This window comes from Drosophila persimilis, unplaced genomic scaffold (assembly GCF_003286085.1).
Source record: "Drosophila persimilis strain 14011-0111.01,24,50 unplaced genomic scaffold, DperRS2 tig00000191-arrow-pilon, whole genome shotgun sequence".
Taxonomy (NCBI): domain Eukaryota; kingdom Metazoa; phylum Arthropoda; class Insecta; order Diptera; family Drosophilidae; genus Drosophila; species Drosophila persimilis.
In genome coordinates, this window is record NW_020825298.1 from 2,613,887 (window position 1) to 2,630,933 (window position 17,047).

The 17,047-nt window shown below is 45.0% G+C and overlaps 1 protein-coding gene across 1 annotated transcript; it reads right to left on the reverse strand.

Moving 5' to 3' along the window:
• Nucleotides 1–3,438: 3,438 nt before the first annotated feature.
• Nucleotides 3,439–4,861, reverse strand: LOC6595710. Its single transcript, XM_002020710.2, has 2 exons — nt 4,059–4,861; nt 3,439–3,991 (listed from the first exon to the last, which is right to left on the reverse strand). The coding sequence occupies exons 1-2, from the start codon at nt 4,835–4,837 to the stop codon at nt 3,661–3,663; spliced, it is 1,110 nt and encodes a 369-aa protein (XP_002020746.1). The 5' UTR covers nt 4,838–4,861; the 3' UTR covers nt 3,439–3,660.
• Nucleotides 4,862–17,047: the final 12,186 nt, after the last annotated feature.

Below are 17,047 nucleotides of genomic sequence, written 5' to 3' on the forward strand. Positions count from 1 at the left end.
GGTGGCCGACTTCATTATTTCGACAAAATCCCCAAAGCCAAGAAAAAAGAGTGTTTGAAAGCACAAATAGAGAGATGGGTGGAGGGGGTTGCTCAGAGCCATTGTTGCCCGCTGTCCGGTTCCTTCGACTGCTGTCCGTTTATGTCGCGAAAAACTTCGGTGTCCTAATCTGCTGCCTGACTTGCATACTAATTTGTTTGCTCTGCGGTGCCCGCCCACTAGGAGGGGGCCACCTCTCCTCGGCCAATGTGGGACACGGCCTTTATGGTCTTTTGGGCTGCTGACAACCCGTAGATTATGTTGTTGGCTTTGGCTTTTGTGTGTTGGCCAAGTCTGAGTAGGTTTCGGGCGAGAGCATGAGTGTGCCCAGTGTCATGTTGCCTGGGCTTATGGATTCGGTTTGCTTCTGGGTCTGGTTCGGCCTTTGGATCCCAACTCCAATGGCCTTGTTTGTTTATTTCTGTTGGCCGTCTATAAAACCCTGTTTAGCTGCTTAATTTTTTCCTTTGTCATGTTGACAGTCGTTCGGCTCAAGGACTTCTTCGGTGGAGCCTGGGCCCGAGAGCCGCTTGTTAAGGTTCATTTTTCGCACAATTTAATGTTATTTAATTGGCATTTAAGTTAGTGAAAATGTTTGTCTTCCAGCTACAGATAAGGCGTTCATGATATACATAGATGACGAGGTCAGTTTTTATCGGGGCAGTCCTTGAACTTGGGAAACGGGGGAGTCTTTGGGTGTTCATGATTAAATTGCTGTTATTTTTGTTAAACTTTAAGTCTCTGAAACTGTTAATTTACTTCGTTTTTAATTGCTTTCAGTGTTCATTGACTGTGCAAATATTTCTATAAAACTCTGAAGATATGTGGCTCATATTCGCTGTAAACCATTTATGTTAAACTTAATCGGAACATGTCCAGGAACCGGCCGCTAAATAAATTCGTGGGCAATTAATAATTTGTGACATTTTAACTACAATGTTGAAACCGCAGCTTTGCCTCCAGAGTTCGCCGTTCGGCTGCATTTTTTTGCGTTCCCCCATTTTTCACTCTGGCAGAATTTATGCTGTAATTTTCTATGCCATCTTTTTCCATTTTGTTGGCAGCGAAAATTGCACTGGGCCTTTGGCGTTGGCTAGGACGCTACAAAGTTGACAGCATCTGAAGGGAAATCTGCACAAAAAAATGATTAAATAAACATACACCATTGCTCGCCAGCTCAAAAACAACAGCCCTCGAAATATGTTGCTGAAAAATTTTAAAAATTCAATTTAAAAAATCCCCGAATTGCCAGTGAATCCAGCGGTTTTTTTTCCCTGTATAGTGTTCATAAAAACTGTGCTCGGTGGAGCTCGGGGTAGCCAAACAGTATTTATGCGTGTAGTTTTCAGTTTTATCTCCATTTCGTAGCTTTGCATTCGCCAAACAGGAAAACAATCACTGGCAATGGTACAGAAACCATATATTAGTGTACTCAAACTCCTGGCTAATTGAAGGAGCAAAAAATTGCAGAGCAGAATCTGTTAGAGAACAGCCACTGCTATGGAAACCATATACCATTAGGGGAAATTCAAAACCAAAACATGCGAAATCTGAAATTTACGCTACATTGTGCAAACTTTAAATGAATGCGGGAATTGTTTTATTATATCTCATTTTTGGGAAGCTTTATGATCGCAGGCGGTTTGAATATTCCGCAATTAAAATTGCACCAGGCCAACAGTCGTTATGTTGCGGAGAAGCCTCAGCTTTGCCACACAATGTGTATCCCAATTTGTGTGCATGTCGAGCGCTTTAATTGCTGCTTCGTGCCTCAATGAAGTCCGCATTAAGTGCCCCCGAAACAGGGCTTGCAATGGAAAGCCACTGGCGCAGATAAGATATCATAAAGGGCTCTCAAGTTTTGATTCGAGCGATGCACAAGCTATGGCTCTGGACTTTAATGCGCCTTTAAGATGTGGGCCCTGGCTGGAAGCCAAGGCCCTACCATAAGTCCAAGATGCTGGAGCATATTTTGCTGCTGTGGCAAAAAAACAATCTGCCCGGGGATAGAAACATTAGAAGGGGACGCAGAACATGGTCCTTAAGGTCCTTTCTATGGAGTGGGAGTGGCAGTGGCAGTGGCATTGCTGGGAGCCGCCTGAAAGTATGCATCACATTGTGTCGGCATCGTGCTGGCGGAGCATATGACTATGCATATTTGAAAGGCAATTTTGCCTAGTGTTCGGGTCATCGATGCAAATGCAATTTCATTCTGTTTACCAGACACTTTACACTGTCCTCTCCCTGTGGACGCAGATGGCTTTAATGATGGTACAATTTTGCATGCACATCTTTCCCTTTTATATCCGTTTTGCGGGGCACCTGCAGCCTCCCTGCCTACCTCGTGTTAATGCACAGCTGTTGCAGTCCCGCCAAATGTTTTCAATCAATTCAGTCGCAAATTTTTCACTTCCGTATGCGTTTCCGCAAAATTTATCGATCAGCAGCCCAGGGTCGGGGAAGCCCTTTGGGGCATTTAACCATTTTCGCACTTAAACCGCAGAAATTTTGTTAAACTTTCATTAAAAATACATGGCCTGGCAATTGTGGCAGCTGTGCTGGCATCAAAATGTCACTGCGAGTCCCCTCCTGGAATGCCTCTGCATCCGCTGCGGCAGTCATGTGTGAAAAGGGACGCAAGGATGGCGCTGGCAATGGCAATGGCCATGGGAATGGGAATGGGTACGGTAATGGGATGGTTTCCCATTCCACCAGCATGATAGTCCGCCGGAATATCCAAACACGTTACACCAGTCTGCAATTATATATGTAAATACGAGTATCCACGTGTGCACGGCAGTCGCTTGAATTTGTAGACGGGTCTGAGGGTCTTAGGGTGGTCCCAAAAACCTGTCAAAACTAGAATCATATCGTCCAAGTGCTGACAGCTGAATGATGCATACTCGAAATATATCGAATAGATATTTTCTGTGGCATCAATAAAATTGGAAATATAACTGATGCAATTTGTTGTAGACAACTTTGACACTTGCTCGTGGTTTTTTATACGGATTTATCTTGGAAAATTCGTATCGTATTTCAAATCAATAAATTCCCTGCTCACAGAGACATTCTTGTGAGATAATCGATGTCTACACTATTCTACAAATGTGGAACAAAACCTGCAAACATTCTTGTAGCAAGTCATAGAGAATATGCAATTCAAAATCAATTTGTTGGCTTTGGAAGTGCTCAACCAATGTGAGGCATTTGTCAAATTGGAAGGACATTAATACCGAATCTGTCCTGCAGTCGGACATTGCTGTTGTAGGTACTATATATCGATATAATCAACTATGAAATGAAATATGCTGCTATTCAAATGTCGATGCTACTATTACAGCTGCCCTGCCCCGACCGCATACTCGTATGCCATTTATGCCACTGGGTTTTCCATAATTTATTTGTCCATACAATATATATAGATTCGGGTACTCAATGCCATCGGAGCTGCCATTTAATTAAGGCAAATCCGTGACCATGCCTCGGCCCCGGCCCCGGCCCCGGCATTGTGCGGGTATTCGTATCAGTGCAGTGGCATTTAATAATGTCAATTTCGGATGACTTGTGTGCGTTGATTTAGTTAATGCTACGGCTTTATTTATGCCAATTTGGGTGCATTTACAATTCCACTTGGAACTGCTGCTGCTGCTCCTGCGACTGCCGGACCGCGTAGGTCAGCTGGAAGCCGGTCTCGGATGCACTTGTCTGCGCATCGCTGGAGAAGTGAATGACAAATGGCGGACGTGCAACGAGCTCCCGGCCCGCCAGCCCGTTGCCGCAGTAGTAAGTGGGCTGCAGTTCTGGCTGGTTGATCACGTACGAGTTGGGTATGAGCAGATAGTCGGACACGCGTCCCGCCGTTCGCACAGTGCTGCGACAGTCCGCATCATAGCCGGGCCCGGCCCTGTCGGCGTCTGTTTTCGAGAGCTCGAAGTGTTCGATCTTGTAGCTGAGGGAAGGAAATGATTACATAGGTAAGCGGTGACTCATCATCATTATCTTTGCATCTGCCATACCTTATCTCACTGTCTAACGCGCCCTTCACGCAGATGGAGTACCGCATGCTGGGCATGTAGATGCCGCCGGCGAAGTTGAAGCTGACGATGCCGCCCGTCTGGCTCCTCCAGTACTGATCGCAGCCCATCGGAGCCAGCAGCTCCAGATCCGCCTGCGAAGGGGAGCGCAAGCTCTGGATGAGCTGTGCGGCTGGACCCTGGCCAGAGCCTATGCCCGTCTCTCCGCCGAAAATGGTCCTTGGCAGGAGATTACTCATAAACGGCAGAAAGGGGCGTACTCTGGGCTGCTCTAGCGCCGACTTCGGGGCGTTGGCCACTGCCAGTGAATCGCGGGGGCACTCCAGCTGGGTGAGGGTCATCTGCCACGTGGACTGCTGCCTGGAGAGCGGCGTGGCCAGAACGAAGAGCAGCTGCAGCTCTTGACCCCGGTGGAGGGGCACGTACAGGTGCTGTCCGCTGCTGCGGCCGCAGAGGCGAAAGCGCTGAACCTGCAGAAAGTCCCCGCACTCCACTGTCCCCGTGCTGGCGTTCAGCTGCGGCTGCGGCAGCTCCAGCCGCTCGAAATCGATGCGCACTTGACACACCTGGATGCTCCATGGCGCCACCCGGTACTGGCACCTGTCCAACTCGCCCAGCTGCCCCGCTCCCGGACTGCGTATGACAATGCGTTTCTGGCGGGCGGCTGTCCCCGCATTGCACTGCGCCTGGCAGCGGACAGGTGAGACCCAAAGCAGCAGTACCAGCGACAAGGTGGTGCCACACAACCAATGGAGCTCCATTCTGTATCTGTGTTCTGTAAAATTGAAACTGCGACTGGAATGCGACGCGACGCAACGCAAAGCGATTCGATTCGATTCGATTGGGACATTTTTGCTGAGCATTGCTTTTATATCAATTTCGGTGGGTAATTGTATCTCACGCCAGATAACTGGCATTGACACTTGCCGATAGCACACAGAATAGAAGATGTTCGATAATGATAATGTATCTGGACCAGTGGAACCTACGTGCTATGGCCGTGGCGTCCCTGGAAATATCTGAAGTGGTTGTGAAATCCACGGAGTGGGTGTATGCTCGGGTGAATCACATTTCAGTTTGTCTTATAGACGTGTAGATGTGTGTATGAAGTGCTCACTTCTTGTGGGAATATACATCTATGTGATGACTCATGATTATAACCGAAATTTCAGGCATTCCAATCTTACAGATACTCTTAATAGTCGGGGGTTTTTGTGCACTTGATTCTAATTAATACACAGATCGTTCTCTTATCTTCCTATGAATAAACATAGATTATAGAACCAGTCTAGTGTTCTCTAACTCAATTGCTATCCTCCCGAAGGCTGCTGCGTTGGTTATTCTTGAACATTCCTTTCCTGCTTTGTTCGTTATCGAATGAATAATGCGCTGATAAAACATTCCAAATATGCAATGTCATCTGCCATCCTCCATCGCATATAGCATTTGTTCATTTTAGCTTTAAGCCTTTTCTCCAAAATGGAAATTCATTGCCCAAACGTTTTATCAATAAATGCCACAAGGAAGTTTTACGCACATTTTATGACACAGAGATACACACACGCACACAGCCGTACGAGGCGTTTATGGCAGCCTTTCACCTTTTATGAGGTCTCACGCTCCTTAACAAACACAAACACATGGCCACACACACACGCCACACACAGAGGAGGCGCACGATTCCCCCCTCACGCACGTAAAACAATAAAATTTGAGGCATTTATATGAGGCATACCTTTGATTGTGTTTGCAGTGGCGACAGCGGGAACCTAGCCGTGTCTGTACACACTCGTGTATCGTATATTTGTGGGTGTTAGCCGATTTGCATAATATCTTGTGGCAGGCATAGTTCGCTGGGATCCTTCTTGTAATTAAAATTAAATGGGCCTCGCTCTCTTCTTTTAAACTCGAAAAAATATTGCCGCGGTGGCGTTAAAATTAAACAAACGACCAAATAATATTAAAATGGCATGCACACCCCGATTAACATATCAACAAGAGGCACAGGGAAAAAATACAGCGAAACTGTTTCACAGCAAATTTTCAGCTTTGCATTTTCATGGAAGAAAACTGCAACAGGAACAGCGGAGCAGCAGCAGCAGCAGCAGCACATCAACAATGCAGACCATGGAACACATTTACGTTCAAGTTTCAAAAATTTATGGCCCAAGTACAGGCCCAGTTAACACACAAAACCATAGCCATAGCTGTAGCCATAGCCATGGAGTAAGAGCAACCTTCAAAAAAAGGAAAATATGAAAAAACTCGTGCAGCCGTCGCATAAAAATAAAACTATGTACTAATAAGCAAAAACAAGGTGGAAAAAATTGAGCAAACTAACGTCGTTAGCAGCAAGAAAAATGGGAAACGTACGGAAGGCAAAGTACGGAAAAATGTGCAAGTTTTTTTGAATAAACACGAGATGCCCTTTTGGAGTAGGAGCTTGATTGTGATACACATATTGAGTGCCTGGCATTAATAATTTATTTATAACACAGCTAAATATGCCACGAATGTAAATTAGAGTTTAATGTAGTCTCAAATTCCTGTTGAATTATTTGAGATTTTTATTGAAATTGTATAAATTAACTCTCGAAATATAGCCCCACAATTGTGCCTTATTTGATCACTTTGTACCCAAAAATGTAGCCACTTAAAACCTTTAAACAGCATACGTTGAGATTCTGAGAGCTCTTCTCGAATCTGACACACCCACTTTGCCGTGTAAGCATTCCCAGCAGACTTCATCAGCAATTTGTAATACCTACTTTCCAAGGGCATTTCACTCGCAACTCGCAACTCGCAAAAAAAACTTTTGTTGTAACCGCAGCCACAGCAGCGCTCACGTTTTTATGTCAATGTTTTGTTTTAGTTGTTGGCGGCAGTCCTGCCCATGCCCCCGGCCTGAGGCATGCCCCCTCTGGTCGCATGTCGTGCCCACTTGTACTACCTTTGAACTTATGCTGAAAACAAGAAGTGACGCCGCTCTGCCAGGGCTCTGCTTCTGGTCGAGGGGTTTGCCTTTGGCCAGGTCTGGTCTCGACTCGGCTCCGCTTTATGTGATCAACAACTTGTTTTGTTCTTGCTCAAGTTGGATGCGAAAATTGCAGGAGTGGGTTAAAAAACGACGCCAATAAAAAGTACACTGCAAGAAAAGCAGAAACGAGAGACACTTCCCGAATAGGACAGGGAGCATTGGAGCATTGGAGCGATGGAAAAGTGTGAAGGCACCTTTAGATAATTTTCTCTGGCTTTCTTTCGTGCTACCAAATAATTCGAGAACGCCAGAGCCATACCGACCAGGACTCCCAGGCAATTGTTTGAGGTTTCGGGCTGTGTCAAGGAAAAACTTCGCCTGCGGCTCCTTTCTTAGAGTTTGTTTCTGTGGGTTTTTTGAATAACCGACCCATAAAAATAATATGGCAATGTCCTTGCCGCTTTCGCAAATTGCAATTGCATTTCTTGTGCCCCGCTTGATCGAAATTTAGTGGCTCGGGAAAGTTGTTGCCCGCTGGAAAAAGTGTGTCGCATAAAAAGCCAATTAAGTGGCATTCGATTGGTTTGCATGTGGCGCAGATTGGCGCGACTTTGGGCCGCGCTATTCCTCATACAAACGTGGACGTGGGCGGTCTGGGGCCCTGCCCTAATCATAAATACAAACAACGTTGGCGCGGCGACGACATTGCCATCTAAAATGGAAATCTACCGGTAACAAGTACATGCATATTTTCCGGCTTGTGTTGATTTTTCTTGCCAGCCTTCGCGCCGGCTTCTCCCTCCGCTCCTTCATCATGTTTGCTTATCAAGTGGAAATGCATGCAACCTGCGGGAGCTGCAACAGCAATAATAATATCAAGCAAACAGCGCAGATAGACGCCCGGTAGCGGCAGCAGGCAAACGTGTTGCTCAGTTAAGAAAAACGAGTTGTTTCCGGCACTCAAACACTTCTGATTGCACTGCCAAAAAAGAAGAAAGGAGAACGAGAGCGAGAACGACAACGACAGGGAGGGCTGCACTCTTGTTGGCTGTGCTATAAATTTAAACACAATCGCATTAAAAGAGCAACAAATATGCATAAAAGGAGGAGAGCAGCATTCGGGAAAGGATTTAGGGTGCAGCTTATTTATGTTGCCTACTTTTTGGGGCAGGCGTGAGTCCACACTGAACTTGAACTCTGTTTTGGGGCTGCAACTGCAGTCTTGGTATTCTCCATATGTGTGCACTTTGTGGCGATGGAAGCAATATTTTTGTATCCACTAATAAATTCAATTGAATGTCCCCAAAAAAGTGAATCCAATTTCAGAAACATTTTCCCTGGCTCCAGCCATTTGTATTTTTCCACTCCGATGTTGACAAGAAAACAAATGAAAAACTTCATGTAAATAAAGCAGTCACAAACAAAACTCGTTGCAGATTTTGTTGCTCTTGTAGGATTGTTTTCCTTTCGTTTGTATTTAATTTAATGCATTCTTGCCATCATCGTCATCCGCATGATCATCATTGTAATAAACTTTCAGTCAGTTGGCCATTGTTATTACTTTTACAAAACTTTGCTCTCTCCTCTCTGTCCCTCTGTCGCTCTGTCTTTCTCTGTTCCTTCTGTTTCACTTGTTCAAGCAGTGAATGAGTGTTTTTGCAGGGTAGAAACTTCAGGCAAATTGTGAGTCAGACGGGCTTTGAGGTAATAGTTAAAGGATTTTCGTAGCCGGCTGAAATTAATGCGCCAGCCAGCAGCGGACTCGGCTGTTTAGCCGCCATTGAGAGCCGCTCATCAGTCAAAGCAGTTTACTGGCAGTTCCAGCAGATTCAGGAGTCCTCAGGCCCGACATCTGCCAACCTCTTGGGCTTATTTATGTGCGTCGACTGCAGCAGCCATGAATTGACTTTGTGACTTTATAGTAGGGCGCTACGCTGACGATTTCCCCTTAGCCACTCTCCCTCCCTGTGAGCCGTCAGGCACGTCCTATTCCATAATGTGCATGGAAAATCCATCCTCCAGTCATGCCGTCCCTCCGACTGTGTGTCAATGACAGCCACAACGACGTTGTTGTTTGTCCCAGTCTGCCACATGATGCACTTGCCAGGCGGGGCACAATGTGTCTTTTGATTTCCGCAGACTGAAAGCCATCCGCAAGCCGCAAGATTGAGGATGATTTGAAAGCAATACACACTGCCAGCTGGCAAGGGCCAAAAAGAGCAAATGTTTCCAGCTTCCTAGGGCAGGGAAACATGGTGGGAATGCTGGAGGAGAGGAGCATTTGAGAAAGTTCATGTGGAAGGGATTTGCATGTGATTGGAACACAATAAGTCTACCTCAAAGTTGAAACAAAGACGTTATGAGAATAAAGCATATGAAAGCTCTGTCGGAAAATGCTTTCGAATAGGTCAAATGCTATGCCAAACCTTTCTACGAAAGAAAAACCTTTTCTTAAGTAAAAAATGGGAAAATTAAACGCCGCTTAACTGTTATGTCCAATTACTTGTCCACCAATGCCTTCACATGACAATTGGCTATAGAATAAGCCCAGTTTTGAATTATGCTAATTCCACTTGAACTGTAAAGCCACCCTTGCAACCTGTCCCCGCTGTGCAGCTAATGAATTGAATATGAATTGCCGTGCCAATATCCACAATAGTCAACTGACACACACGTCGTATGCGTAATGTGTGCATAGGAATATTTCCCAAAATATTTTGCTATATATGTAAATTCCGTCTCTAACTATGCTAATTCATGCACAACAGCTGCCGTGTTGACTTCTGGAGGCCATTTATTAATCGGAAAATCTTGTAATTTCTATTTAAATATGCAGATGTCATGGCTAATTGATTTTCCAAAAGTTGCACAATAGTTCAACCTCCAGTTGCAGCTAGAAAATTGTCAATAATTTAAGATTCACCCTGGCACATGGTATTTGCGGATACTTGATATTGCTTGGATTGCGTTTTTATGTTTATTTGTCTGCACGTAAGGCACATAAAGTTGCTGGGAAGCCAGATCGCAGGACACCACACGGCGTATACTTAATACACACGTATGCAATGCGTGACCGATGCAAGGTTGCAGCACTCCGAGGCTCCGAGGATGCGCCACTCCGCAAAAGAAATCAACTTAAAATGTGCAAATTGTTTATCCTTCGACCCCTCTGCGGGCGAACAAACAAACAAACATACTCGTCTGGCTGTGGGAGGACTGAATGCTGGAGATCTGGAGGACTGGAGGCTGGATCGGGTTAAAGTATGTGCCGGACATTGAATAAGATTAATGAAGGTTTTGCTTTTGGTATTTCTCTCCTTTTTTAATGTTTGGTTTCTGGTCGGCCGCCTGCTGCGGTAACGTGGCTCTGCCACAGGACGGCTGTTCCTGCTCCGGCGGCTCCTCTCCTGCTGCTAAAATATTTTTGCACTCGGCTTTCGCTTGTTCTGGGCTGTTCTGTCCTGTTCTTCGGCTGCTGTTGCTGCTGTAAACGAAAAACATATTTCAATGATGCATACTCGTACACCCTGTCCAAACAACACGGAGCAGGCGTTGCCCTCTCCCTTCCCTGGTGGTATTCCCCGGCAAACAATAAACTGACCCAACAACAAGTCGTAACCAGCACCAGAGCTGGAGCGGGAGCGGGAGCAGGAGCCGGAGCCAGAAGAAGGAGACGAAGCTTCAAACCGCACACAACTGTCAGAGACATGTTGCGAAATGTGACAATTTTATTGGTCTGTCAGGGAATAATATCAAAAATTGAATTGGCAATGGAATGAAAAGTGTGAAATTTAATTTTAACGAAAGACAAACCATTTTATTGGTATTAAATTATATCCCAGGGCCAACCACTTGCCAATCTTCGGTTGAAGTTAGCCTTGACCTCGGCTTAAAGTCTCAGATTTGAAGGCTAAAGAAATTGTTGCACTGAAAAGGACTGCTCTCAAATGCATATAAATGCTGTTTTCATTTACCTCTCAGTTCCATTAACTAGCAAATCAAATAACACTTAGATTTCTGCAACTTCTATCAAGCATCTCCTCTGCACACACCTGCAACTAATTTAATTATAATTGTAAACCAACTTGGATAACTTTTTATCTCTTCACTGACCACTCTTCTGCGGGCATAACATTTTTGCAATTTTACTAAAATTATTCCCGCAAAAAGGAAAAAAAAAACCCATAGAACCGTAGAGCTGTGAAGTAAGTAAAACTCCAGACATATTTAATTATGAATGCAGCAAAACTTTCAAAGAGCAGACAGAGAGAAATGGAAGACAATGTGGAAAAAAGTTAGCCATTAAGTACGCGTAATCAGCACTGAGCCACGGCTCCATTTCTACTAAATTATCTTCTCAAATTGCAATTTAATGAGCTCATTGACAGGTGCAACGCAGCAAAAAGTGGATAAAGTTTTCCAGTATATGCTGGACTAAATTTAGTAGCTAAATAGAAGTAGTAATCATCAGCTTTAAGCAGAAATTTTCGCATACGCTTATTCCCTGCAGCAATACTTCAACACTCGGGTTCTTTTTTTTTGTTTGTGTGTTTTGCGGTGGGTTGGCAGGATTCCATTTTTAATTAACCGCCAGAGAGCGCAGACCAGAAACCGGGGACCAGGGACCAGGGACCAGGGACCAGAGCTGTTGCCCCACGGAGACCTGCCTGTCAGTTTACCTGAATGTAACGTTATGTTGACATTTGCCACCGTTATGCGCCAGTCTGAATATAACGTGGCAGGAACGGTGTGGCACGGGCTCTGTGTCGTATGAGCACACCTGACAGCTGTTGCTCGAGTAGTTTTTAAGTAGCTGCTAATGAGTCGGCAGCTTGTGGCGGCAGCCAAGTTTCAAGAGACCATTTTCTTACACATGTGCGGGCCGCTCCGATGAATTTCTGCAGCAGTTGATAAAGTTAAATCGCAGCACCGCAATTTCTGGCAATATTTTTTGCCCTTCACTGAAATTTTATGTGTACCACCAAACGGGATAAAAGGATACAGTCTGCCCGAATTTTCTCATATTTGAATATGCTTTTTGCACAACCTTGTTACCCTTCTATGGCCTCACGGAGGGTATTATGGTCAGTTGTTTCGCGAAGCTATCGAGTACCAATTTGGGTTTGTATATATATACGTCAAGAAAGGATCAAACTATTATATACCTAACATACATAACCGTAACTATATATTTTATATAAAATATAATAGTAGATCGTCTCACTATAGCCCTCAGGTGCCATGAAACCTTGGACCTTCTAGGGTACTCCAAGCTTCGTATGCCGCTTTTACTTCTGGTTTCTTCTGAACCGCGAATGCACACACCATAGCACCATAGCGGAGCGACTACCCCGCGGGGATGCGCGGCCAAGAACAATGGCTAACAATGTTACGCATACGACATGGGGAACGGTGCTGGCTCCGGACCCCCGTTGAGGTTGGGGGCTTGGTCCATCGAAGCGAAATCTGTTTTAAATGGAAGTGTTCGCGCACAATTATGTAACATCATCAGAGGGGGAAAAGCGCTGCATAAACCGATTCCTTCCTTGGCCTTGTCTTCATTTACTTTTTGCATTTTGGCGTTAAATTAAAACAACTAAAGCGAGTTTATGACATAAATACGACTAGCATAAAAAGAAGCAGAAGGAAATGAGAAAAAAAAAGAGAAAACGAAATACAAAATACAGTTTTCACCGTATAAATTTACGCTAAACTGGGGATTTGAAATGGATTTTCTAAGGCTGAGGCAACAATGGCAGACTCGACATAATCGCCATGAATGAAAGCGCAGCATCATCGACTACAGCACCGAGGCGAGGCGTCGGAGGCGACAGCGGCTCCTGGAGACTGACAGGAGACAGCAGACTGGAGACAGGAGGCTGATGGGCATGACAGGCGGAACAAACGAGTATATGGAAAGGCGAATCTACAGCTGATGCTGCAGCCCAAGGCATAGTTTACGCAGGGCTCCGGGCACTCGATACACTCGTACTACGAGTATATTTGCTTGGCGCCACCTCAGACTGGGGGCTGTAGTAGCGTTATAAATCGCATTAAGTGGATCATACTTTGCATATGAAGTGCCCGACCAACCCACGCGGCAACCGACCGGCTGGAGGACTAACGGACTGACGGACTGACTGACGACCCAGTTTAAGCCACCGTGCAAGAAGCAAAAGATAAAAAGAAAGCACTTTACCATAACAATGAACCCCGACACCAGCGCCAACCCCAGCCCGAATACGTTCCAGCATCAGCGCCAACGCAATCAAAATTCAAAAGTTTCATTTGCAGGTAAATGTTGGATTTAGTTGGGGTGGGGGGGGCAGGGGGGATTTTTACCACTCCGGCACCTCGTCCCGGTGCTCGTCCCGGTCCTCGTCCTTGCCGTTTTATGTTGTCAATTGTTTGGCAGCGCATGATGAATGATGCCGATAGCGTGCCACGATGATAGCGAAAATTTGTAGCCGCATTAACTCTGGCACCGTGAAGTTTTCTCGGGTCCTGGGCAAAGGTCAACACGGGCTGGCCCAGAGATCTTAATGGGAACGGGAATGGGAATGCTAACTAGAGCATAGTTGTAAATTATGCGGAGAAACTTCCTGGGAAAGCTTTCGCTCTATTATGAGTGATTGAAAATACATTCTCGTTTTCCCAGAATGGATGAAACCCATTTTTAAGAAATCTTTATACCACTTCGAAATTGGCAAGATAAAGTGAATGGCAGTTGAAAGAATTTAACGAATTTGAAAGGCACCATTTCATAGTTCAGCGAAATCTGAAAAATTTAGAACATTTTATGTTTTATTTAACGGTCTATGCAAATCGGGAATATCCATTTTCGACCGGGTCTAGACATTCTTAAAACCAACTTTATCGATAAACACAAAATATTCACTCATAAACTTCGATTCTCATAAATATGAATCTCTTTCAAAGGAGACGGCGACGTGCCTCACGCCTACCCAAAAAAGCCTCCCCGAATCTTGCTATAAATAGCCCAGACAATTATCATAAATATACAACTGCAGAAACCAGCCAGAATAGTCCAATTAAGACGGTTCTTCTACACAATCACAAGTAGAAAATACATAAAGAAATGGTATTGTTTTGCCGCTTTATTAATGAATAATTAATATGAAAGGCAGTACGAGTTTTTGTTTGGTCTTCGATGTTAATTGAAATGAGCGTTTAAAAAAACAATAAATACACGAAAAGTCCTGCCAGAGAAGCAGTCTGCATACAAAAATGAAAATTATACAGCTACGGGAGCAGGACAATGGCTCAGCTCCGAGAGGGGAGTGAGAATGAGGTCCTTGGCTGGGACGACGGCCAATAAGGGCAATGTGATTGCCTTAAGGAGCTTCCCACTGGCAACGCTTACAAATGCCATTACACGACAAAAGACTCGACTCGACTCCCCGAGTGTCCTTATCGGCAATCGCATAAATCTCGTCCTTGGAGAGTTGTTACCGGTTCACAAGGCGGGCCGGAGCGGGCGGAGTGGGGCGGTGTTGCCACCTAGTTGCAAATTGTACGCAAGGGTTTCCTTAAAGCAATTATGATATCAAGCCTGAGCACTTTTCTTTAGTTGTTGCTTTTTATGGACTCGCACTCGGACTCGGACTCGGACATGGACTTGTTTTCGGACATTTGTGCTGACTCTCTGCATCGTGGCTGCGTGACTTTTATTGGACTTTGTTCGGTTTCTTTTCGCATTCTGGTGAAAGTTTTTTGGCTCTTGTTTATGGCATTTATCGTGCTATTTATTCAGCTTGCTGTGCCCTTTGTTTCACGATTCGCCGCTCCCAAGTACGGCCGTCTAGTCTCCTGCGAAGCCATCGCATATCCCGCAGCGTTTCCTTGGCGCGGCGGGCTCTTATCTAAACGATTGCCTGTGGAGTGATTATGAGTGTTTGAGGTTGTTAGCATAATTGACGCCCCGTGCCCGCTTAGCCGGAGAAAAGCAAGAAAAAAGATACAGAGAATAAAGTTACGCTCAATGAGCAGACAATGAATAATAATCAAGTGCTATTTGGTAACATTTTCATGCTAATAATGGCACCAGGATTGGCATGGAATGGGATAAGCTTCGTACGAAGAATATTGTCTTTTTTGCTTGGGAAACTAAAGAGAGACGTTCTGTCATTGCTCGACCACTCATCACAGGATTAGCCTTGACCTCAGTTCAATCTAATCAATTTCCCCGTCTATAAATTCTCTCAACTTTCGAGTAAACATTTTGCTAAAAGAAAATCTATGTTTATATCCAACAAATGTGGTAAATCAATTCCAGGCATAAATAACACACGACTCTGATTTTCAATGCCATTTCAAAAATGTATTAGTTCTGCTCATTGAAATTTCCAGGCACGTCACAGAGCCATCAGCAGCAGCAGCAGCAGCCTCCTTACCCGCAGATAAACCCCTAACCGAAATCCAAACGAATGCTAAATGCGCATTAATGTTACCTGCCACAGTGGGAACTCTTTCCACAGGCAGCCACAAAACCGTAGAATCACCACAAATAATTTCAAACACACATCAAAAATGTTGCACGTGGCTGCAGAAGCGTTTTCTGGCATTGATTTTGTGTGTCCTGTCTGAGGGAAACATGGCAAAGAGCAAACATTAAAGCTCCAATGGTCTCGTTTAAAGGAAGTCCAAGAGCTCCAAGAGGCCAAATGTTTGTTAACTTGTGCAACGGCTCTGCATGCTGGCCAGCACTTATTATGATTACTTGTTGGGTAAGCGGTGGGAAACTACAAGCCCTGGTAGGCCCTTCCAAACATCAGCAGCACTTGGTGGTTCCTCGGTTGTGGCTCCACAGGTCTTATACGCAATTTTTTGGCTAGAGATGGAAGCAGATACTTTATACTGGGATAAACATAATCTGTACAAATAGTGTGTCAAATGTATCTTAAAGCCGTTGCCGAGATCTCTGCTGCAACATCTTTATTCGGGAAATCAATAACATCGTATTTATGTGTCACGCTCGCATCCCTCAAAAGCCAACTTAAGCAAACTGATTGCGCAATGAGCATTAGAGCATGACACGCACCTCCCTCACGTTTGCCACGTTTGCCTTAGATTTCGCACATTTCCAGCGTTTCCCGGAGCCACGACCAAGACCAAGACCGACCCCCAACACGCTTAAATTTAAGCATCAGGGATAATCTTTGGCTGTTGTCGCCTGTCGCTTGCTGCCTCCTGCCTGTCGCCTGTCATTGTCGTGTTTGCACTTGGCTTTAATGCTCGGCAACGCTTTTTGGCTGGCCCTGCGGCCCTGCTAAGTGAAGTAGTTGCAGGCATCAGCAGGCAACGTGAAAAACTTTGAATCAGTGACTGGGCTTCAACGTGCAACCAGCAACCAGCAACCTGCAACCTGCAGTGCATTTTCCAAAGCGCATGCAATTAAAAGCTGTCTTCCTGTCTTCCCGTCTTCCTGTCTCTGTCTGTACGAGTATGTGGGTTAGTTTCCAGCAAATTTCCACAGCGTTTTGCGGTGTTTTCAGGATGATTACTTTGTCTACTACCTGAAGTGCAAATGAAGGTTTGTCTGTCTATCTGTCTGTTCGGTGTCTCTCTGTCTTCAGGTGTGTGAAGTTTGTTAATTGTGTTGATTTCGTGGCGCTGCAGGAAGTGCGGCGACTGGGAGAACGGAAAGCGAAATTGTGGCAGAATGTTGATCAATTTACCTGTTGAACCGCAGGCAGTTGTGCTCAAAGCCGACTGTTTAAAATCCATTAGCAAGTGTAAACGTTTCGTGTCTAAGCCAGAGGAATCCCAGTCTTTGAGTCGGTAGAAGGTAACGAAAAGGTTAAGCTCTCGAATTCCATGAGGGATTTAATAAGAATTTGTTTGATGATCCGAAATGAAGGGAAAGTTTGGCTGTTTCAGTGAGGTCACAGCAGTCAATAGACTCTATATGCTTTCCATATTATAAGCAAACTATCATGGATAGCCAGACAACATGGTGACCCCATTCTTTCAA